General features: G+C 33.3%; 1 protein-coding gene across 3 annotated transcripts; it reads right to left on the bottom strand.

The window, feature by feature from the left end:
- Positions 1 to 697: 697 nt before the first annotated feature.
- cnir (cornichon-like protein) lies at positions 698 to 19,199 on the bottom strand. 3 transcript variants are annotated; one of them, XM_067766536.1, is made up of 6 exons: positions 19,058 to 19,199; positions 18,664 to 18,986; positions 17,758 to 18,612; positions 9,994 to 10,315; positions 9,796 to 9,929; positions 698 to 4,271 (listed from the first exon to the last, which is right to left on the bottom strand). In XM_067766536.1, the coding sequence occupies exons 1-3, from the start codon at positions 19,130 to 19,132 to the stop codon at positions 18,540 to 18,542; spliced, it is 471 nt and encodes a 156-aa protein (XP_067622637.1). In that variant the 5' UTR covers positions 19,133 to 19,199; the 3' UTR covers positions 698 to 4,271; positions 9,796 to 9,929; positions 9,994 to 10,315; positions 17,758 to 18,539. The 3 variants fall into 3 exon arrangements, with proteins under 3 accessions (XP_067622637.1, XP_067622638.1, XP_067622639.1); XM_067766537.1 differs by lacking the exons at positions 698 to 4,271; positions 9,796 to 9,929; positions 9,994 to 10,315 and adding an exon at positions 17,406 to 17,674; XM_067766538.1 differs by lacking the exons at positions 698 to 4,271; positions 9,796 to 9,929; positions 9,994 to 10,315 and adding an exon at positions 17,406 to 17,677.
- Positions 19,200 to 25,217: the final 6,018 nt, after the last annotated feature.

Below are 25,217 nucleotides of genomic sequence, written 5' to 3' on the forward strand. Positions count from 1 at the left end.
ATACAATTTTTTGAATAAATTAGATTATATTAAAAATAATTTATAATGTAAAGGATTAACACTTCATATGTTGGCGATCCTCCTTTACAAACATCTGTTCTTTAACAACCAACATTAACATATTAACGTCAAATTTGCGACCTGAACAACCAACATTAATATTTTAACATGAAATTTGCGACCTGAGAAAGCATTGATCAAGACAAATATTCTGACCAAAAAAAACCAACTATATTACCAAAACATGTGCAATTTTCATCTGTAATTTCAAAAAATGTTCAAATTAAAACTATTATAACTTTTTAAAATTGCAAATAAATACAACCAAAGGATTTTCACATTACATAATAAACTTTGTGTGCGCTCCGAAAACTTGAAATTCATTGCAAAATAATAAGAGTTAACAACCTTCTTAAAACTTTCTGACTACAATCAAATTTCGTTCGAAATTTAAAAATCTTCGTGCCAATTTTTATACTTATTTAATATAACATAATAAACTTAGAGACATTTTATCAACTCATTTGAAGTTTATGCAACAATTATACAAATGAAATTTAAATGTCAGCCAACTGTTGATGACTCAACATTTTAAGATCATATAATAAATTAAAGCAACAACAACATCCCGATCATTGCAATATCTACAATCAATTCTTTAAGTCAATCAATAATCAACATTTTAAACTGAATTTATTTGGAAGTTCGCAGCAAGTTATTTAATCATATTTTTTACTTATTTCAATATTTTTTTAATATATGTATACGATACATATTATATCAATATTTAACTTTTTAACTATATGTTTACAAATTTTATAAAACAATTATTCTTGATTACCTTATTAATGAATTAAATTTTTCTTTATTCAATTAAATATTCTCAAATTTATTTTTACTTTTGTACACTCCTCCGATAAATTTTAAAATTTATCGATCACGTACTTTTTGACTTTTTATTTAATTAATAAACCACATTCTTCTAAAATTTCTTCAATAGCTAGTATTGAAAATAATGTTCTTACATAATGTGTAAAAAAATTTATTTGACTTAACTACTACAATTTTTCAAAATTTAAACCAAATTTTCTACCGATATTAATGAATTAAAAATTCGATCCAGATCTAGAGAAAAAAACGATCTAACTTGAGAAATTTTTCTAGATCTAGAAGTTTTGATAATGATAGCTGTGTTTTTTGTTTTTTACTTCTATATACGTTTACGCTTAAACTTTATGTGGACTGCTAAGCGACAAACTTTAAATACACCTCTGAAATTGCTGCGCATAAAATGTGTCCTACTAAATTTCAATACGCATTATACTCAGATGTAACTGAAATATGTGTCTTTGTTTCACCCTCTACACTAATTCTATGTATTCTATGTGTGTCCACAATTCATCGCAACTGATTCAGCTATATGTTATACCCTATGGCCATCAGAGGGTTGTATCTCCGCTTTTCGGTACACCCTGTGCTGTAGCTGTAGTTATTTAACCACTGCCGCTAGATGGGTCTCCTAAGCATTATCTAAGCGAGGATAGGCGTTTTTTTTCACACGCAATCGTAAAAGTATACGCGTGTGAAAAAAACACGGCTGATAATAATATATGATGGTATCATCGAAAATTTAAACATAATGCTTTCAAATATATTAAACTCTATAATTTTAATTCAAATAAAAATAATCCAAACTCAAACTCTAATTCTTTAAACGAAACAAATCCGTTGTGACTGTGGGTAATAATGGAGTTAATAGCTGTATAAACGTTTACGCTTTAACTTTATATGGACTGCTAAGCGTCAAACTTCAAGTACACCTCTGAAATTGCTGCTCATAAAACTAGTACTACAAAATTTCAATGGCATTACACTCAGATGTAACTGAAATATGTGTATATGTTTCACCTCTACACTAATTTTATGTATCACCTCTTAAAATTGTGCTTGACCACAACTCTCCGCAACTGATTCAGCCATAGTACAGGTTTACAAGTATGATATCTGTGAGAAGGAAACAATTCCTTTCTCTTTCTAACACACTGCCGTTTGACACTTCGGTCAGTGTCAAACTATTGTGGAACTCAGTGGAACCTGCGTGGAACATGGGTTTGACACTGAACGAAGTGTCAAAATTACCGGGATTGCGTCGTGGAAATCGACGCAGGGAAACAAAAAAAGGAGCGGAATATCAGATATGTGCTGCTGTGAAGGTAAATTTTTTTGGAACGAATTTAGTATGAACATGCAGTGCACCTATATGGGTCCTACAGAAAATTATACAAAAGTCTTAAATTGGGGTATCTGAGCACGCGTAGTTATTCCAGTATTAAGAATACAAACACGGGTGCTAAGTTTTTTTTCGACCCGTTCAAAAGTTCTCCGCGAAAAACAGTTTGAAACCGAGGTCGACTGCAATAACCCGCCCAAAAATGTGGAAAGAGAAATGAAAAGACGCTTTTTGTCCTGTTGTCAATAGTCCAAAGGCGAAAAAGTTTTCGAATTATTGGAAGCGAGGCAAAAACGCGTCTGCTAATACTTCCTCCGACGGTTTTGGTCGTGGTTTAACAATCGTCCCCGGTAATAAAGTATCACAATTTGTTAATTAAAATTGTCAAAAACATATGGATTTGAAGGGAGATGTAATTAAGTTTGAAAGTAAATAATGATATTTCTTTGCAATTTTACAATAAAAATTTTACGCAGTTTTCGTTAGCAGCTACTACACTTTTCTTAGACCTAAGAAGTACAACAGTGCCAAATAGTATCCACAAAAAAAACGAACAAGAACAAGCATTTTATCAGGTGAGCATGGCTGTGTATGTGCGTGCTGCTACATATCCTACTTGTAGACCTTTACAATGGATTCAGCCATGGCCTATTATGAGACAAATTCGATATTCGACTGTAGTCGAAAGAGATGATCGAAGGAATTTTCTTTCGGTATTATGACACTTATTCGATCAAGACTAGTGTCATTCACCCTTATTATGGTTGTCAACATCAATCATGACTTCGTATCGTCATCGACATCACCGTCACGTCGACGCGAAATGGGTATTTAATAAAACAATTGCCGTCTTTCAGTGAGTTTTACAGCTCCGGCTCACGCTCAATTCTCACGGGAATGCTCTGGATCATTGAGAGACTTGAGAAGCAGATGTCGTAAAATTTTCGCACACGTGAAATGTGATAGTCAGATGTCGCCGCTGTTTTTCATTTAACTCATACGGCGAAAGGCTAAGCAGCGACATCTATTTTTGAAAAAGTAGGTATATTAAAGGCCGCGTTGCCAACCTAAAAAGAAGTAATTAACAAATTATCTGGCTCACAAATTGAACCAGACTTCTATCTGGATTTATCTGGCTCAAATCGTTGCTGTTGCATTTACATGCAAAATTATTTATCGATTTTGCCACCGGATGATAGCTAATGTATTGACTTTGACGTGTTATCGATAAATTTATAGAAAAACTATGATCCTTATACTTTTGACTATTGTTTATTTACAAACAAGGCGAATCCATACTAGGTGGTGGCAAAGCGAATTCAACCCATTCGACGTACAGAATGTCAAGTCAAAAGAAAATTTTCACTGATTTCGATTAACCGACATGTTGCAGTACAAGGAGTTGTATGAAAATTATCAAGGAGAAGCAATCAGCTGATGGGATAACACCACCTGTAATGAATTCGCCTTGTTTACAATTTTTTCAGTTGTTATTTGATGTTTAGTGTAAAATTTGTGATTTAAAATGTTTTTTCTTAACAATGTACTAAATTCGTAGCATGCTTCTCCAGTGGGCGTTGTTGTGGTACTTGTTTATTGTACCACTTAGATATGTTATATAAAAAATGAAATTTATTAATTATATTTTCTTTTGATTTTAATGAATGTTAAAAAATTTCATATTTCAATTTTCTATCAATTGTAAACATCAATTTCCTTTAACTTATTTTCAATAAATAATATTATTATTACTCAAATAAATTTATATTTATTCGTTATACTAAGAGTATAACATATGGCGATCAAGCTTATTACGAACAATATAACAATTATTTTAAATAATTGGAGGAATTAGTTGTATCGGTTCAAGTGATATTATAAAGGATGTGCTTTTATTACATTTTCTACTAAACACGCGGTGATGTCAGCGATAAAAGTCAATATTATACTGGTTATGTTTTTGGTACCGATTTCGAAGCAGTAGAACCTGGCTATTGTGGTGATAATATTTGCGGAACTGCAGGAATTTAAACAAACAGCGCTGTAAAATACATCAATTGGACTTGTCACATTTAAAAAAATATATATATTTAAAAAATTAAATTTATATACATACTATATTAATTGCAAATCTTATCAGCAAATCAATAGAAATATTTTATAATAATTAAAGGAATATTTTTAATATTCTAACTAATACAAATGTTTCATCATTTTAAAAAATTTAAAACAATTACAAAGAAAGCGATTTCAATTATTGCCGTTTATATTTATATAAACAAACATTTTCAATAATTAGTTTAAGTTATTTGGACTATACAAATATGTAATTTCTCTACAGTATTATATTATATGTATATGATTCATTGTAAATCCATCTCCATTGAATTTATTTTAACAGTTGTTTTTATTTTATTTCATTTTTAAATATTATGGTTCTGACCAGATCTCAAGAAAATCTATTTACTTTTATTGAAAGTATGCCGATTACACATAGTCCAACAACCACATCAAGAATAATGCAAGATAATTTGCCTAATCACTAATAGTCAAATAGTCACATCAAAGGCAACGCAAACAACCGCTATTTCGAACTTTCCAACAATTACGACATCTCTAATAACACAAAATACACTTACAACACCAGCTGCTTCAAATTTCCAATCAGTTCCTATAAATTCAGTTCAATCTTTTTCAAACAACCAACAAGCTAACAAATTGTTAAAATTATCAGTTTTGGTATGAAAATCCTGAAGTATGGTTTATACATGCAGAAGCACAATTTTCTATAAATAATATACTTGATGATTCAGTAAAATTTCATAATGTTTAAATTTCTCTTCCTCAAGAAATTGTTTCTAAGATATTAGATGTCATTAATCCACCACCAATAACTTACTTACTTACTTACCACCAATAACAGACAAATATAAAACAATTAAAAGGACATTGTGTGAGAGATAACCTAAATCTGAAGATAGTCGACTAGAACGACTATTCTCTGATACTCAGCTTGGAGATCGAAAACCCTCTGAATTATATCGTGAGATGAAATGTTTAGTCGGTTCTAGCTCCATTGTTGGGCAAGAACTACTTTTTAAGTTTTGGTTACGTAAATTACCACAACAAGATCAAGCACATTTAATGTCTTGTGCAGTGTTGCCAGGTTAGCCTTTTCGAGGCTAGATTTAGCCTTTTGTTTTTGCCTTTAGCCTCGAAATTTTGGGTTTAGCTTCGTGACTTTTTTCTAGCCTTTTTTACTCCGAATGTATTTTTAATAATTTCAATAGTTCCTGTGAACACCTAATACCTAATAATATGAGTTCTCTACAAAAGATTAATTCTTTTTCTGCTGAAAATTCGTTGAAAGTTTCAAAGCCAGATGTATTTTCTTACTTTGATAAAGAGAAGTGTAGTCTTCAAGTCAAATAGCATTAATAGAGCTGCAGTGGAGAATACTTATAACTATACAATGGAAAAATGTACACTCCACCATGGAATTTTGGTCGGAAGTCCGAGAACATAAAAATGTATTAAACGAACCTCCTTTTTTAGAACTTGTCGAATTCATATTTAGTTTTTTAGTATTACCACTCAGTAACGCGGAGGTTGAAAGAATTTTTAGTGGCATGAAAATTCTGAAAACTAAATTAAGGATCAAACTAAAAATTAAACTGTTTAATGCGCTGCTTAATATTAGATGCTCGTTAAAACGCTTATCTAAATGTTGTAATGATTTTGAAATTACGGATGATCTCATATCTATGGTAAATAGCCAAACTTTATACGCAGACCTAAGCTCTTCTGATTCTTCAGACGGGGAATATTTTATATAAATAATTAGTTTGTAATATTTTTTTTTGTATATACACATATGCCATCATTTAAAGTAATTCCATGTGCAAGTCAAGGAAAATGTGCCTGATATGTTTTGAAACAAGAAGTTATGTTTATAAGTTTTTATTTTCAAATGTGTAAACTAAAATATAAAAAAAAATTTAATGAATTACCCAAAAAAATTTCTGGCCTTTTTTTAGCTGCTTTTTTTCTAAATTTAGCTTTTTCTAACCTTTTTTTTTGCCAATCTAGCTTCTTTTTATTTCATCACCTGGCAACACTGGTCTTGTGAAAAAGAAACCATAGACAATAAAATTATTATTGCTGACAAAATTTATACTCTTTATATTAAACCTCAGGTTTCCTCAATTTCACAAAACTCTTCTTTGGAACAAACTATTCAAAATTTAACCCATTTAACTTCTGTACTTTGTGAAAATTTAAATAAATTAACTTTTGATGTAAGTGAATTACAAACAAGATCGAGATCTAATGAGCGAACTAATTTTAACCAATTAAATAAAAGAATTTTAAGGAAACGATCAAATTCTCCAAACAATATTTGCTGGTACCACTTAAAATTTGGGAATAACGCAGTTAAGTGTATTAAACTATGTAAATTTTTTCATATAAAACCAAATCATTTAAATTGAATCGTTCTATCATGCCGGTGGCGGGTGATAGAAAAAATGTCAAACCATCTAGCCGCCTTTTTATTTTTGATAAGCAAAACAAACTTAAATTTTTAATAGATACAGGAGCTGCAAATTTTTTATAAAGATTTGGACTTTTAGTGGATGTTAAAAATAAATTGGTTATGTTATAGATTCAGAAACAAAACTAAAAGTAGTAGGTTCTTTTGGATTCTGCGAAATTTTCGAGCTTAAATTATCATTGAAAATTAACAAGTTTTCTGAATTGCTCAACAAATTTCCTGAAATTACAACAGAACCAAATTATACCAAACTAGTTAAACATAATACTGTTCATAGAATGGAAACCAAAGGAGTTTTACCATTTTCAAGACCACGTCGTTTAGATCCAATTAAATTTAAAGTGGCCAGAACAGAATTTGAATATTTAGTAAAAATTGGTGTTTGTAGACCTTCAAGTTCTTCTGTTGCTTCACCTTTGCATTTGGTTCCAAAAACAGAAATTAATGAATGGTGACCTTGTGGAGATTATAGAATACTTTATATTTTCAAAGTTAGATTTGGTTCGTGCGTATCATCAAATACCAGTGGCACCTGAAGACGTGCATAAAACGGATATTACAACACCTTTCGGTTTGTTTGAATTTCTTCGTATGCCTTTTGGTTTAAAAAATAGCGCCCAAACCTTTCAAAGGTTTATAAATGAAACTCTTTTTGGACTAGATTCTCTTAACTGGACTAATGAGTCAATTAAAGCATTTAATAAAGTGAAAAGTCTTTTTGCTCAAAATACATTATTAAATCATTTTGATGGGCATTCAAAATTATCTTTATCTGTTGATGCTTCAAATGTTGCAATTGGAGGAGTTTTACAACAAGTAAAGAATAATATTTTGGAACCTTTGGCTTATTTTTATAAGAAGCTGAGTCCTGCAGAATGTAAATATTCAACTTTTGATAGGGAACTTTTAGGAATATATAGAGCTATTAAACATTTTAAACATTTTTTAGAAGGTCAAGTATTTACAGTATATACAGATCATAAGTCATTGACATATGTGTTAAATTCAAAGACTGAAAGATCTCCCAGACAAACGCGACATTTAGAATATATAGCAGAATTCACGAATGATATACAGCATATATCTGGAAAGAATAATATTGTAGCGGATACATTATCAAGGTTTCCAGAAATAGATTCACTTTCAGCAAAATATATTCATTTTGATACTTTGGTTGTTGAACAACAAACTGATGAGACTCTTAAAACTCAAATATCTTCTCCATTATCGAAGAATAATTTAAAACAAATTTTAATTCCAATCCATAATTTTAAAATTGGGTGTGATATTTCTGGCTCAATACCGCGTCCTTATGTTCCGAATTCCATGAGAAATAATTTTTTCAAAATTACACTCTTTGTCACATCCAGGGGTTCGTGCGTTTAATTCAATTAAAATATTTTTGGCCTAATATGCGGAAAGATATAAATGAATGGGTCTCAAACTGTATTTCTTGTCAACAATCGAAAATTTCAAGATATACTAAGCCTCCTATACAGAAAATTTATATACCCAATAACCGATTTGAACATATCCATTTAGATTTGGTTGGACCACTTCCACCATCTGATGGTTATAGATATATTCTGACGATTATTGATAGACATTGAAGATGGCCAGAGGCTTATCCTCCCCTGGTAAAAGCATTTGTGCAAAATTATATTTCTAGATTTGGTGTTCCTCTTAAAATTACTGTTGATCAAGGTGCACAATTTTCATCTCAATTATTCAATGAACTCACTCAAATTCTTGGTTCACATAAAATTCAAACGTCTGCTTATCATTCACAAGCTAATGTCATGATAGAACGATTCCATCGTGAACTCAAAACTTCAATTATAGCTTCAGGAGATTCAATTCATTGGGCAGAAATGTTACCTATTATTTTATTAGGGTTACGTACTGCAGTGAAAGAGGATTTAAAATCATCCCCTGCTGAGTTAGTTTATGGACAAACTATTCGAGTTCCTGGAGAATTAGTTGTTTCTAGAAATAATGAAAATTCCGTGAATAACACTATTAAAAAATTAAGAGATCATTTTTCAAGAGTTAGAACAAAAATTTTACATCATAACAAGGATGTGAGTTATGTTCCAAAATCTCTTGAGGAATGTGAATATGTTTTTGTAAAAGTTAATCAGACTTCAGGACTTAATCCGCCTTATGAAGGACCTTATAAAGTCGTATCGAAACATAAAAATACCTTTAGAATTCAGAAAGCTAATGTTATCAAAGCTGTGTCAATAAATCTTTTAAAACCTGCTAATATATCATCTAATTTTTCAACTGAACCGGCACAAACAATTAAAAAGGTTACTTTTAATATTAATTAGTTTTGTTGCTTTTGTTTAAAGAATATACTTAATACTTATTTATATGTTTCACTGGAGGGGGAGTAAATGTAGTGGTACTTGTTTATTGTACCACTTAGATATGTTATATAAAAAATTAAATTTATTAATTATATTTGCTTTTGATTTCAATGAATGTTAAAAATTTTCATATTTCAATTTTCTATCAATTGTAAACATCAATTTCCTTTAACTTATTTTCAATAAATAATATTATTATTACTCAAATAAATTTATATTAATTGGTTATACTAAGAGTATAACAGGCGTAACACCAATTGCCTGTATCCTTCCCCTCCCGTGGCACCGCACTCTTGTTTATTGTGGGCAAGCTTTCTTATGACCTTGCATTTAAGGTCTCTCCAAACCAGGCATGCTTAACGAACGAAACGATATCATTTCGTTACGATAATCAACGCTAATAAACGAAACGAAGTCATTTCGTTTCGTTTATTAACGTTAAGAACGTCAAATTAACGTTAATTTGACGATCTTAACGTTAATAAACGAAACGAAGTGACTTCGTTTCGTTTATTATCGTTGATTATCGTAACGAAATGATATCGTTTCGTTCGTTAAGCATGCCTGCTCCAAACCTTGAATTTCACAAAAAGTTAAAATATATACGTAATAAAATAACTAGTTTTTCATCTTTTACCAACCTTCATCATTTTTGAGTGGCAGTCCGAGAGTATTCCAATTTGGTTGCAATACCTTGCCATTGGCACTTATAATTTGTTGGAACTTCTGCAACAAGCTCCGTGAATTGGTAGTGGTTGGTAACTTTTACCATTTTCTGAAATTTAATTAAAAATAAATAAATAACGTGTATTTATAAGAATAAATAAAACTCATTTTACCAATTTTTAATAGCCGAATTTCGTATTGCAGCGCTTGTCGTCACCAAAAACTATGTTGACAAATTTTGTGCCACGTCACGTCAACACAAGTTCAATATCATTGTGAATGATAACTATGTGTGATATCTTATCTGTCAAATGCCTGACAGGATGTTCAATATGGCGGCGCCTATCTTCAGCGGGTGATAGAAAGAGATACAGAATGAGACAGCGATACTCAAATACAAATTAGGTGATCCACATATATTGTTGTAGCAGTGCCACACACAAAGATGACCACACATATCTTTAGTGTAAGTGGCATCATCGACATTCTTGCTCACTGTGAATTCCAATGTTCGCGAACGAGAAGAGAGAAAGAATAACATTAGATAAAACGAACTAAAAGAACAAATAGAACCGAAATCGAAGATCTAGTTCACTTGTTCAGTTTGAGAGGCTGAACAAGTTCAGAACGAAACGACCCAACTCTAATAAAAGCAAAATTATTTATTGTGAAGAAAATAACTTAAGTACTGGAACTAGTCAGAAGTATAAAACGCTGAAATTAATTTCAACGCGTAACTGTAGCTTTCTAAACATTGTAACTTTCTAAACATGTGTTAAAAACTAAACTTCATAATGACCGTAGAAGCGTTCATGGACTTGCTATCCAGTAAAGATGAATGACTGCAACAATACAAAAGAGCCAAGTCTATTCCAACCATTTTGAAAATGGCAACAATTCTCAGATTTTGCGCTAGGGATAGTCTCAACTGAGCATCGGGTACGAGAATGCACTCGGAATTTTTTCCTCCTGGTCCTCTCTGCAAGTTCCTTTTGTTATAAACGGATTTTTTCCAATTTTTGAAACCAGCCTTCCAAGCAGTTGTTTTGTATTCACGACCTTGGACCTATATGTAGGGTTCTTAAATTATATTGACTCAATTATTATACCTTTCATGAAAATGAAATGGTATATTAATTTCGTCACGAAACCCAAAATTGTAAGTCCTTAAAGGAAAATAGATAGACCCACCATTAAGTATACCGAAATAATCAGGTTGAAGAGCTGAGTTGATTTAGCCATGTCCGTCCGTCCGTCTGTCTGTTTGTATACAAACTAGTCCCTCAATTTTTGAGATATCTTGATAAAATTTGGTGAGCGGCTGTATTTGGGTGTCCGATTAGACATTTGTCGGAACCGGCCGGATCGGACCACTATAGCATATATCCTCTATACAACCGATTTTTCAGAAAAAGAGGATTTTTGTAATATCTTACTCAATTTAACAGATTGAAGCTTCAAACTTCACCATATACTTTCGTATATTGCACATATTGTTGCCTGAAAAAATTGATGAGATCGGTCGTATATATAGTATATATCCCCCACAACCGATTGTTCAGATAAGACACTTTTCGTAATTACTGCCCTATTTTAAGAGCTAGAGGTTTCAAATTTCAACGAATGCTTACGTATATAGCATATATTGTTGTCTGAAAAAACCATACAGATCGGTGGTATATATATAGTATATATATGGTGGTATATGTATATAGTATATATATATATTTTCGCAATTTTAGCCCCATTTTAACAGCTAGGAGCTTCAAATTTCACCGAACGCTTACGTATATGGCATATATTGTTGTCTGGAAAAATCATAGAGATCGGTTGTATATATAGTATATATCTCATACAACCGATTGTTCAGATAAGAAACTTTTCGCAATTTCTACCTCATTTTAACAGCTATAAGCTTCAAATTTCACCGATTGCTTACGTATATAGTATATATTTTTGTGTCAAAAAATCATAGAGATCGGTGATATATATAATATATATGTGATGGTATATATCGTATATAGTATATATATATTTTTTTTTTGCGATTTCGGCCCCATTTTAACAGCTAGAAGCTTCAAATTTCACCAAATGCTTACGTGTATAGCATATATTGATGTCTAAAAAAATCATAGAGATCGGTGGTATATATATTATATACTTCATATAAACTGTCATTTTTGCCCCTTTTTTACGGATAGAAGCTTCAAAATTCATCAAATTTCATCAAATAGTTACGTTTACTTCATATATTTTTGAAATACGTGATTCGTAGTCATAGTTTTTACATGCAGACCACAAAAAACGTGAAGCTTTGCATCCTTACACAAAGTACCTACCTATTTTTTATTTTATATTTATCTTAAAAATCGTTTAGATATGTTCAAATTTCACCAAATGTTTACGTGTATAGCATATATTGTTGTCTAAAAAAATCATAGAGACCGGTGGTATATATGATCTCATACAACCGATTGTTCAGATAAGAAACTTTGCGCAATTTCTTCCCCATTTTAACAGCTAGAAGCTTCAAATTTCACCGAATGCTTACGTGTATAGTATGTATTGTTGTCTGAAAAAATCATTGAGATCGGTGGTATATATAGTATATATCTCATACAACCGATTGTTCAGATAAGAAACTTTGCGCAATTTCTGCCCCGTTTTAACAGCTAGAAGCTTCAAATTTCACCAAATGCTTACGTATATAGCATATATTGTTGTCTGAAAAAATCATAGAGATCGGTGGTATATATATTATATACTTCATATAAACTGTCATTTTTGCCCCTTTTTTACGGATAGAAGCTTCAAAATTCATCAAATTTCATCAAATAGTTACGTTTACGTCATATATTGTTGAAATACGTGATTCGTAGTCATAGTTTTTACACGCAGACCACAAAAAACCTGAAACTTTGCATCCTCACACAAAGTACCTACCTATTTTTTATTTTATATTTATCTTAAAAATCGTTTAGGTATGTAGATCTGTTCACTAGATATTTCTTATCTTATACATCCGATTATTCGGAGATTACGAACGGGATAAGATTATTGTTCAGCCCCATTCATGAAAGGTATGAAGTCTTCGGAATAGCCGAAGACAGTCCCGTCCTTACTTGTTTTTATTTAAATTTGTTATTATGTTACTTTGAACTTTGTAATTTTAATCAGCCCAATTATAAATAGTCCCTCAGAATTTTGTTCTCGTGGATTTTTTTATTCCCGCGGAAAAATTCCTCCAATTCTTTTGTCCTAGGGAGAACAATAATTGGGGAATAGGAATTTCGAATTTTCGAGTCAGCTGTAATTGAAATTTCGTTGCGCATTTCTAATTATGTTTAAAAACTTTAAAAGTTTATCTATTGTTCCGAATTTGTTTGAAATTAAGAAATAAAGTATAAATAATGCACAGTATTGCATTTCATGTGGTAATCACTGAAATGAGTAATGAATTGGTGCCACAGCAAAATCAACAGAGGAGCAAAAGAAGGAGAAGACGGCGGGATAACACAAATCCGCCGGAGTTGCCTACTTCCATTCAGCAATTTTCTGGCGGCCAAGTCGAGTTGAATTCGTCTTTCGTCATATGCCAAAATCTATTTAAGCTTTCTTAAAAATTCTTGCGCAATTTCTGGACGGCTGCATCAAATATACCAAGAGCTCTTCCGTTGCTTATGATAAACTTTTCGACTTAAAATAAAGAATATTGTGGTAGAATGTATATATTTTAGCACAAATTTGTACAAATAAGTGTTCTTTCTTAAAAGAACCAATTTCCTCTAATTATTTCGATGCATTCCCTTTAATTTAACAAGTGAGAAAACTCATAAGTAATGGCGGAGGAATCTCCGTCACTCACATTCCTAATACCTACTTTTCTCCCATAACCGGTCTCCGCTCTTTCGAATTGTTCAGAATAGAAGGAAAGGGAGAAGGGAAAAAACTCACAAGGAATTTTTATTTAGTATACGAGGATATTTCGAGGAATGGGAGAAGGAAAAAAACTCGCACGGAATTTTTGTTTAGAACTGGGCTGGATACGTTTTACAATATTTTAATTTTCAATATTGATTTTTCTATTTTCAAAAATTTTATTATTATTATTATTATTTTTAAATTACTATTGGTAGCAAAAAGGTAGAAGATAAAAACAAAAACTTAAGTTTCACTTAAGTAATACAGCGTCGACAACAAATTTCTATTCGCTTCAAAATTAGATACACAACAAAAATTTCGACAGAGATTAGATGTCATAATACCAATTTCAAATTCGATTTTCGATGTTCGATAGCCAGCGAAGATCGAATAATGCTCATAATAGGGGCTTATATATTATACATTATGGCCATCAGAGGGCTGTGTCTCCGCTTTTCGGTACACCCTGTGCTGTAGCTAGTTGTTTAACCACTCACGCTAGATGGGTCTCCTAAGCATTATCTAAGCGAGGATAAGTGTTTTTTTTACGCGCAAACGTAAAGGTATATGCGTGAAAAAAAACACGGCTAATAATCAATCATCCCACCGTCTATTCAAATTTGATAAATTCAATAAATAAAATATTTTAATTGATACAGGTGCTATAGTTTTAGTTAATCCTTCTTCAAAATTTAAAACATATAAGCGTTTTTCTGACCTTAAACTTTCGACTGCTAATGGATCTTGCATAAAAACTTTTGGAACAAACTTTTGAAATTTGATTTAGGTCTTAGACGAGATTTTGAATTTCCTTTCATTCTTGCAGATATTTCTACTCCCATTATTGCAAATTTTTTTAGAAAAAATAGGTATTTTGGTAGATAAGTATTAAAAATAAAGAAATTACAGATTTGAAAACAATATTAAAAGTTTCTGGATCTTCTGGCTTTTGCGACATATTTTCTCTTAAGATCCCTATTTCATAAAATAAATTTACAAATATTTTAAATGATTTTCCTCTTATTACGTGTGAACCTAATTATACTGAAAAAGTACAACACAAAACGGTCACCGAATAGAAATAAAAGGAGTATCTCCTTTTTCTCAACCTCGTCGTCTAGATCCTATAAAATTAAAAAAGTAAAAATTGAATTTGAATTTTTATTCAAACTGGTATAGGTGAATTAACGTTAATTTGACGTTCTTAACGTTAATAAACGAAACGAAATGACTTTGTTTCGTTTATTAACGTTGATTATCGTAACGAAATGATATCGTTTCGTTGGTTAAGCATGCCTGGTCCATAGCGAGTACTCCATACATGCATGCATGGAGTACTCGCGATTTTTGCAGGGTAATTTGATTTTGCATTTAGCTGTTCTTGAAATGCGACAGAGTTGCATTTATAATCAATATTTATAAGGTATGCACAGTTTCTACGCTGTGGTCTAACATATCACAACCTGGAAAAACGCACATATAACACAAAACGATGTTTTTTACACAAAAAATACGACAAACGATATTGTTCTATACTGGAATAGAAGCTTCTCATGGAACTTTATAGTCATAAGACAGTTTGTCGAAAAATGTTGGGGAACCCAAAGGGCGTTAGCCTTAGTTCTATAGGTGGACGCCTTTTCGAGATATCGCCATAAAGGTGGACCAGGGGTGACTCTAAAATTTGTTTGTACGATATGGGTATCAAATGAAAGGTGTTAATGAGTATTTTAAAAGGGAGTGGGCCTTAGTTCTATAGGTGGACGCCTTTTCGAGATATCGCCATAAAGGTGGACCAGGGGTGACTCTAGAATGCGTTTGTACAATATGGGTATCAAATGAAAGGTGTTAATGAGTATTTTAAAAGCGAGTGGGCCTTAGTTCTATAGGTGGACGCCTTTTCGAGATATCGTCATAAATGTGGACCAGGGGTGACTCTAGAATTTGTTTGTTCGATATGGGTATCAAATGAAAAGTGTTAATGGGTATTTTAAAAGGGAGTGGGCCTTAGTTCTATAGGTGGTCGCCTTTTCGAGATATCGCCATAAAGGTGGACCAGGGGTGACTCTAGAATATTTTCTACGATATGGGTATCAAATGAAAAGTGTTAATGAGTATTTTAAAAGGGAGTGGGCCTTAGTTCTATACGTGGTCGCCTTTTCGAGATATCGTTATAAAGGTGGACCAGGGTTGACTCTAGAATGCGTTTGTACAATAAGGGTATCAAACGATAGGGATGATGAGTATTTTAAAAAGGAGTGTGCCTTAGTTCTATAGGTGGACGCCTTTTCGAGATATCGACCAAAATGTGGACCAGGGTGACCCAGAACATCATCTGTCGGGTACCGCTAATTTATTTATATATGTAATACCACGAACAGTATTCCTGCCACGATGATTCCAAGGGCTTTTGATTTCACCATACAGAACTTTTTCATTTTCTTCTACTTAATATGGTAGGTGTCACACCCATTTTACAAATTTTTTTTTTTAAGTTATATTTTGCGTCAATAAACCAATCCAATTACCATGTTTCATCCCTTTTTTCGTATTTGGTATAGAATTGTGGCATTTTTTTTTATTTTTCGTCATTTTCGATATCGAAAAAGTGGGCGTGGTCATAGTCGGATTTCGGCAATTTTTTATACCAATACAAAGTGAGTTCAGATAAGTACGTGAACTGAGTTTAGTAAAGATATGTAAATATTTGCTCAAGTTATCGTGTTAACGGCCGAGCGGAAGGACAGACGGTCAACTGTGAATAAAAACTGGGCGTGGCTTCAACCGTATTCACCCTTTTTCATTAGAAAACAGTTATTGTTCTAGAATCTAGCCCCTACCAAATTTCTCAAGGATTCGTAAATTTTTGTTCGAGTTATGGCATTAAAAGTATCCTAGACAAATTAAATGAAAAAGGGCGGAGCCACGCCCATTTTGAAATTTTCTTTTATTTTTGTATTTTGTTGCACCATATCATTACTGGAGTTGAATTTTGACATAATTTACATATATAATAAGATATTACATTTTTTGTTAAAATTTGAGTTAACAATTTTTTTTTTTTAAGTGTGCGTGGTCGTCCCCCGATTTTGCTAAGCATACATATAGTAATATGAGTAACGTTCCTGCCAAATTTCATCATGATATCTTCAACGAATGCCAAATTACAGCTTGCAAAACTTTTAAATTGCCTTCTTTTTCTTTAATTTCAACTCACGTACCAAGTTTCATCGCTTTATCCGTATTTGGTAATGAATTATCGCACTTTTTCGGTTTTTCAAAATTTTCGATATCGAAAAAGTGAGCGTGGTTTTAGTACAATATCGTTCATTTTAAATAGCGATCTGAGATGAGTGCCCAGGAACCTACATACCAAATTTCATCATTTTTGCATTTAGCGCAAGTTTCCCCTCTGCCACCGTCCATACTGTATCGAGTCAATGTCACAAATTAAAGATTCTTGTTGATTTTTAATAATTTGATGTAACTTCATGTGCACCCCACCATAGGACAGTACTCGTTGCGTTAGACCTGTCAAACACAAACTAAAATAAACTTTCTTGTGAAAAAAGTGAACCAACATTGTTTTTGTATTTTGAAGTTCCGATAAAGTTTCGTCAGTTTTTCTAGCTTGGATTCCAAGACACAATAAATCAGTGTCATATAAGTATTAAAAGATTTATTCACTTTTATAAAATAAATGTGTTCATGAAAATATTCGATTATCGGACATAACTAATCCGAGAGAGATGAAACCATCTACTTAGAATACATATATCGTTAATTGAACAAAACCACCAAACGTTTTACCCCAGGGTGGTTCCACGTTGTTGATCCTGTGAGATTTGTCAGGAAGGTGGGATTTTACCAAATCAACAACATTTTTGTAGATAACAATTGTCCAAATATTTCAAATTGTTCCATATGCCATGTCTGCTGATGTTATAAATGATGTTATAATTTATAGATCCAATAATATCGTTTCATAAATGAAGAAATAGTGCTTTTGTACTTACGAATAATGCATGTAGGTGTATGCATGCCCTCCTGGCGCTGTTGAATGCTTAATACAGGCCAATGCATACAAAGGTAGTTCCAACGCTGATATAGAATATGCATCCTCCCTGAGAAACCACGTGTTAATAAAAATATATTTATGTTCATTTATACTGGCATGCACACTCATCCCCAATTCATGTCTGAAATACTCTTGCTGCATGCATCCATTTCCATTTGGGTATTGATGTGTATTGTTAGGGTTTTAACTTGAATTTCCATATGGTTATCGATCGGTGGTCGTTGTTATTCTCGTAATCCATTATATCACAAAAAAGGGTAATGTTAACTCCAAAGATTATTTTAAGGATAGATAAACAATGGGAATGGAAAACGCATTTAACTTCTCAAAACCTACGTGCAGTTAAAGCAACTACAGCAATCGAAAACTAAAAACTTGGACAAAAGGACATGATAACTCGACTAACAGAAGTCCCAAAAGTGTCGTCAGGGTTATTGAGTTTTTTATATAGGCAAATTACTGATATCCAGGGTATCTTTTATGAAAACCATGGTTTAAATTTGATAATTAAGTTATTAACATCTCACAATTCCCAATCGAAGTCTAGACTTTGCCCCTGATAACCGCGTAACGGGCTGCACTACAATTTGCGTTTCTAGCATTTTTTTTTTTTTTTGAAAATATGATAATTTTCGTTTGATATTACTTCTTTTGCTGCACACTTGGTGTTTAACTTTTACCGACTATATATTCTATTGCATGTGTAACACTGTTGTACTTTTAAACGACCGTTACGATTTCTCCTTCTTCATGCCGTTTAATTGGATCTCCCTTTATTAATGCAGATATCATACTGAAAATGATGACTTAGTAACCGTTACTTTTTGGAAATTCTCATACATACCAGTACAATGCTACAAAGAACATTGAAAAGTAATATCCAAGATAAATCATACAGTTTCTAAGATGCACTTTTAACAAGCCACGACTATGTATATCAACTGGATCATAAACGCCAAGACTATCTTTTGGTTGCCGGTGCAGTTCATAACCTAACCAGAACACCATTGGTATATTTAATAGAAACATTATCCAGTGTCCACCAAGCAGTAGAATGACGCAGAGTATAGCATGGAATCCGAATTTCGGTATAACCCAAAAATTTAAACGAGCACAGCACTCTTGAGCATTCAGATAATCACATTCCAGATCTGCAAGAGTAAGCACCTATGGACAAGGTAATTATATAGCTTTGAAGATGCAGTGTTTAAATTTTTCTATATTGTATTTGTACGCACATAATATATGAGCAACAATAGTATTGCACCGTAAACAAGTAAAGTTATTGCAAAAGTTACTGGTTCTGGTAGCATAGCAAATTTAAATTCGAAGGGATATTTTCACTTAAACATAAACAACTTGCTCCTTTCACAGCCTGCTTCTTTTGTTCGCCTAGGGATGAGACGATTATAGTAAACATACTACGTAAATACTAGCGAATATTCGCAAGTTCGGTACATCACTACGCTACGAAATTAGTGAGTTTGAAGCTTGAAACACAATGCCCTGACGCCACGAAATAAACGCGACGAACATCGCCTGGTCAAAAATAGAATCCCCATAATTACATGAAGGTGAACACAATGAACGCCAAGAGCGAAATTTACGCGACGTCATTTTGCGACGATATATTTATTTCTATCGTCGCCGCCGAGCGATGACGAAAAATATCCCAAGGGTTGCTGCTGTTCAATTATTTAAGTATAAAAAAGAAAACATAATATACAAAAACAAATTTTTTTCTCTTTACATATAATTTTTAATTTAATTTCTTAACATTTTTGTTTTGTTTTGTTAATTTCTTAACATTTTGGGCGTGTTTTAGCAGTCAAGTGCTAAAGCAGAGAATTAAAAAAGTTTTAATTGTTTTCATCTTTATCTCTAAATAATGGCCACTCTGAATAAACAGCGTCAATTTCGCCCGGCATTGTGTTTTAAGTAGACGAAAGTCTGGGCGTAATTTGAAAAATGTCATCGCCCGACGCGGCGTATATCGTCGTCACTCGGCATTGTGTTTACAGCTTGACATGTTTGTGTTTATGGCAAAGAGGATAAATATAATAAGAGCCGTCACTCGTTATTTCTTAGGCATTTACTCGATGTAAACTATGAGGTAGTCGCTACTTTTGTTTTATGAGGGAAATTTTTGAATTGCTTTCCATTTATCTATGCGGTGTTGTCATTTTATGCAAACGTGTTTTTTGGAAAGAGAATTAAATAATTAATTAAATACAGTCGGAAAAATAAACACAAATACCCCATGAAAATGTATAGAAGACATTTATAAACATTGTAAACTTTACCAAGTAGCGCAACTAACAGCTGATCGCTCAAAATTTGCACACACACACAAACATCACTAATGGCCATATTACGGAAATCTTAGGGAAATTGAAGTTAAATTTTTAAACAGACGTAAAATGTTATAATTTTGGAATAAATAGCATCTAGGACACCTTAATTGCAGTAATTGAAAGAAAATGTTTGCTTATACTCAAGTATTTAATTATTTTTTCTAAATTTATCTTTAATATTGATGCAATGATTGATCCAATGCAACTCTGGTCTTCCTACTGTTCTCCATTCCACTCCATTCGAGTGCCTACTTTCACGGCCTGCGAGTGCCTTCCACTCTATTCGCAACATAACCTCGAATTAAGCTGCCAAACTATATAGTAAACAATGTTTATAACCATCTCGCCCAAAAAAAACAGTAGCGACCACCTCATAGTTTACATCGAGTAAATGCCTAAAAAATAACGAGTGAACGCTCTTATTATATTTATCCTCTTTGTTTATGGTTTAAATTTTATTTTTGGTAACATTTTACGGTGCACCACCTAATTTTTATCAAAAATTATAAAAAGTGGTATCAAAAGACGCGTCTCGACCTCCGTTTTAAGAATCCGAAAGCGGAAATTTTATTTTATTTCTGTCGTAAGTTATTTACAAGAAACGATAAAAGGACCCCCGAGAGGGTCCGAAATATGGGGCCCGATCTATAGTTATTTTTGCATAGAACACCTTTCTGCGTTGGCGGCCTTCGGCCGTGCTTATAAAAAAATTACCCTGGGTGGGTCCGACACCGGTTTGGGGATCAAAACTAAATGCGTGCAGAACACCTTTCAACAACAACCATATGAAAATTTGAACCGATTTTTTGTGTATATCTTATAACAGAAATAAAATATTTAAATTTTCGCTTTCGAAATCTAAAAACTGAGGTCTAGACGCGTCTTTTGATACCACCTTTGATAATTTTTGATAAAAATTAGGTGGTGCACCGTCTTGTAAAACGTTACGGTAGTAGTGCAGTTTAGGGGGACCACCCTAAAGTTGGACCAAGATTTTCGAGTGAGGTATTAAAAGACGCGTATATACGCCTAGATTAAGAATCCGAAAGCGGAAGTTAACTTTTTTCAAATTTACAATCTTTTAAGCGCACAAATCACTTTGCTTTTGATATATAGTATATTAATTTAGGTAAAATTCTAGTTGAGGGGTCGAGTGGTAATACGCTATCCAAAATATCGAGAGAGGTGTCAAACGACGCGTCTTGACACCATTATTAACAGAGCTGTAAAAAGATTGAATCAATTGTGTGTGCATTTTCTCAGCATTCTTTTTTGGTTGCATATTATAAATCTCCTGAATGGCTTTAAATACTTTAACTCAAAGCTAAAGTGTGTGTGTTATTGAATGGTAAAATATAATTCAACAAAGAGTGTGAATGTAGGAACCATTCCCACTCTTTAATGAATGCAAACTTGAAATGAATGCACACTTTTTTACCATTCAGTACTAATTTTCTTATATCAGAGTTGATATTTTTATACTTCAATAGCTATAAAGGTATGTTAAAGGAATGCTTTCTTTAAAAGGTTATAAGTCTATGTGATCAATGTTATGGAAACGCATTTACGATGGGAGCAGTAAGGAAGGCGGTCGGCATGATTTTGTGGTGCACAGTGGCTAGTCATTGTCGGCTGGGGCGGGTCCTTGCCAACCTTACTGTTCCTGCGCCATAAACAGAAAAATATTCCTATCACGCCTATCAAAACTAGCTGTCAAAAAGCGCAGAGACGACTCAAAACGCTTATAATTCAAAATAAAACAACATCCGGCCGAACCGGATGTCACGGACAGACCGTTAACATTCAAAAAATTTCAAATTCAAAAAAAACTCAAAAAAATCTAACGCAAAAAAATTTACCGAACCGGACATGGCCGGTTACTAACTCTGAAAATCAAAAAAAAATACTGAAAATAAATACAAAAGGGTATAAACAAAAAGGGCCGAATATAACTTGGGGCGCCGCGGGTGTTGTTGCGACGCCCGGTGCATGTCCCACCCTCAAAATCCATGGCCACCGACGCACCTATTTTTCGGTGGCCCCTTACCTGATCACCCTACGTGCCTTCTAGATCAATAATGATGCCAGCATTCCCATATTGTTAACAAATTTATTCAATATTCATTATTACTAACATAGCTTTCTTTTTCTGTTCTTACAGCAAGGGTTTTGAATATGTTTAAGCTTATAAATAATTTTATAAAAAAAATATAGCAATCGAAAATGCGAGCCTAATTAAAGAGGAACTCTTTTCCTTTTTGTAAGTTTTTAGAAAAATTTATTGTGAGCCGCGTTTTGCGACGGTTCATTGAAAGTAATAATAATTGGTTTGTTTTATAATCTACTATACTATATATGTAATAAAAAAGCTTTTTTTTGTAGGAATTTGGTTAAATGCCCTTTTCTCTTTTTTTTGTTTTTACAAACCTATCTTAGGGCTGTACAGTTTGTATACAACTTCTGATAATTGGGGCCCCCTTACAAAATTAATAGGTTGTTGTATTAGACTTACTTTGAGTTTAACAGAACATCAATTTGGTATTACACATAGTATAATGACACTATTTATGTACTATGCACTAAGAAATTTGTTAAAAACGCAACTAGGACTAAACTTGGGGTAAATCCTACCCCTCAAAAAAAAAAATTGTTTCACAAGTTCAAGTAAAACGTAAGCTTTTAAATTCCTGGAAAAATTACCGGAGTCATTCACCTGTTCAGGTAGAACGTGAACTTTTAAATTTGTTGTAAACTCGACGAAATTGTTTTACAGGTTCAGGTAAAACATGAACCTTTTAAACTTATAGTACAATTAATGAAATCGTTTTACTTGTTCAAGTGAAACGTAAACTGTTTTACATGTAACAGTCAGGGTTGGTATTGTTTCGGGCTTAGTTCAACTCAGTCAACAAAAAATGTATACAAAAGAAGTTTTTGTTTTGATAATGCAAGCTAATCCGCATTACTTGTTATTTGCGTCTCTTAATATAGATTTAATGCATTTTAGCTGATAATGCAACTGAACTTGAATTACCAATAAAACTTTATTCCTTACCGAAACAATATCAACACTTTTGCTCATTCCAAAATCATATTCGCAACGATTGCATCAATTAAAAAAAATGTAATGGTAAAATTCTACCGTATCGCAAAGCAAATTTTAATACCTGAAACACTTTTTTTTTGTTTCACAGGCAGTATAAATTGCACATCTATGACCATTAAAATATGCTTTGTTTTTTTGTTGGGTAATTTTTTTTTTTGTATGCAACAATTTTGAACGTACAACAAGAATTGCTTTTTTTTCTAAACTTTTCATTTCCTTTGGTCATTGTGCATATTGCATTCGTATTCACATTCGCTTTAATGCTACACTAGGGTGATAGCCTTAAACTTGGGTATGTTGGTATATTGACATTATATAATGTTGCGGAGTCAAAAATATAATTTTAAAAGACAATGTTAAGGCTACAAATACATAATTTTAGTTCAGCATTGGAAAGAACTCACCGCTTAACCGCTGATGTTCGTTATCGCAATTGGAACGGCCGCAGGCCTATATTCGCTGCCCTGTGATTGTCATTGTAGCTGGTTTATTGTAGCCCATCTGGTCGTAGCTGATAAGGGTTGTTCTAGTATTGTTATAGCCGGTATGAACGCAGCTAATAAGGATGCGCTATTAGTATTGAAGTCGGTGGTACCGCCTGGTGGTTGTTGCGCTCGTGGTTCGAGGTGATCGAGTGAACCTGGTGACAATAAAAACTTCGTGTTGACTTTTACGACCTGGATGACTTGGTGCTAATTGGGTGTTCGTTGTATTACGCTGCAGCGTACTGCTGGCCCTGGAGGCGGAGGTGTTGGTTTAAAAGTCTTCTAGTAATTCGCCTCACCCTGTACTACTAAAAGGTTGTTATTTGGATTCGGACTTGTCGATGCTGTCGTATCAGCAAGATTCGTTAAATGTTCCTTAAATGTCCTTTTTAGTCCGCAGGAAATTGCAAAAAAAACGGAAGATTCCAAACTGTTCGATACTGGTTAAAAGCTTCGCCACAATTAAAGGGCGTAAAATTATTCACAACACTTATTTTACCAATGTGCTGACCGGGTAGTTGATCGATAAGAATGTGGGACTCAGTTAAACGGCAAGCAGTGTGCAATTAATAGGTTTTTCACTGCCGTCGGCTTTAAATGTCGCTTCTTTTCTTTATTTGTTTCGGTGAATGTAGCTTTTCTAATATTTCTTCGTTTGCGTTGTCGTGAAGCAAAAAGGAAATATGGATGTCTTCTATATTTCTAGCTTCACAAAACTTTTCCACCTTTTTCGTTTTTAAGCCCGGAAACGCATGCAATTTTTTCGCTAGTGATGGCCGGTCTGTCTTTTTCTTGTTGTTCGATATCTTTTTATCGCAACTTTCGCCACATCGCTAGGTGTGTTCGCGTGAACACGCTCCCAAGTGGATCGTAGCCGTAGACCGTAGCAGCAGACCGTAACAAACCTGCTTCGCTTTGAAGACCTGACGATGAAGCGAACAGGAAACCGGATCATCCGTGGGAAGCCACTGCCAGGGACCTCCGATGTCAATCAACGTGGGGCACGACTCACCCCTGAGATAAGAGTCTCCTACTACGAAGCTAGCCGGGCAACATGGGTCCATCAAAAAAAAGTTCAGTCAAGTTGGGAATTATTTCTGTTTCCTAGTTAAAAGGGCTTTGCGGCAATTAGACATTTGTTATGGAGAACTCGTCAAAACTCCGAAAAATGATTTCTAGCGGGTATCGCTCCCACAGGAATGCAAAATTAAAAAAAAGGTGTAGACATTTTGATCTGGAGAACTCGTCAAAACTCCGAAAGGCTAGTGGTTATCGCCCCCACAGAAGGTCAAAACAAAAAAAAGGTGTAGACATTTTAATATGGAGAACTCGTCCAAACTCCGAAAGGCTAGTGGTTATCGCCCCCACAGAAGGCCAAAACATATTTGGGTAGTCAATGGGAACGCTGACATCCCATTCCCCGAAGGCACTCGGGCTAAAAAAAAAGAAAAAA

The sequence above is a fragment of the Eurosta solidaginis genome, chromosome 2 (assembly GCF_040869045.1).
Source record: "Eurosta solidaginis isolate ZX-2024a chromosome 2, ASM4086904v1, whole genome shotgun sequence".
In the NCBI taxonomy this organism is placed as follows: domain Eukaryota; kingdom Metazoa; phylum Arthropoda; class Insecta; order Diptera; family Tephritidae; genus Eurosta; species Eurosta solidaginis.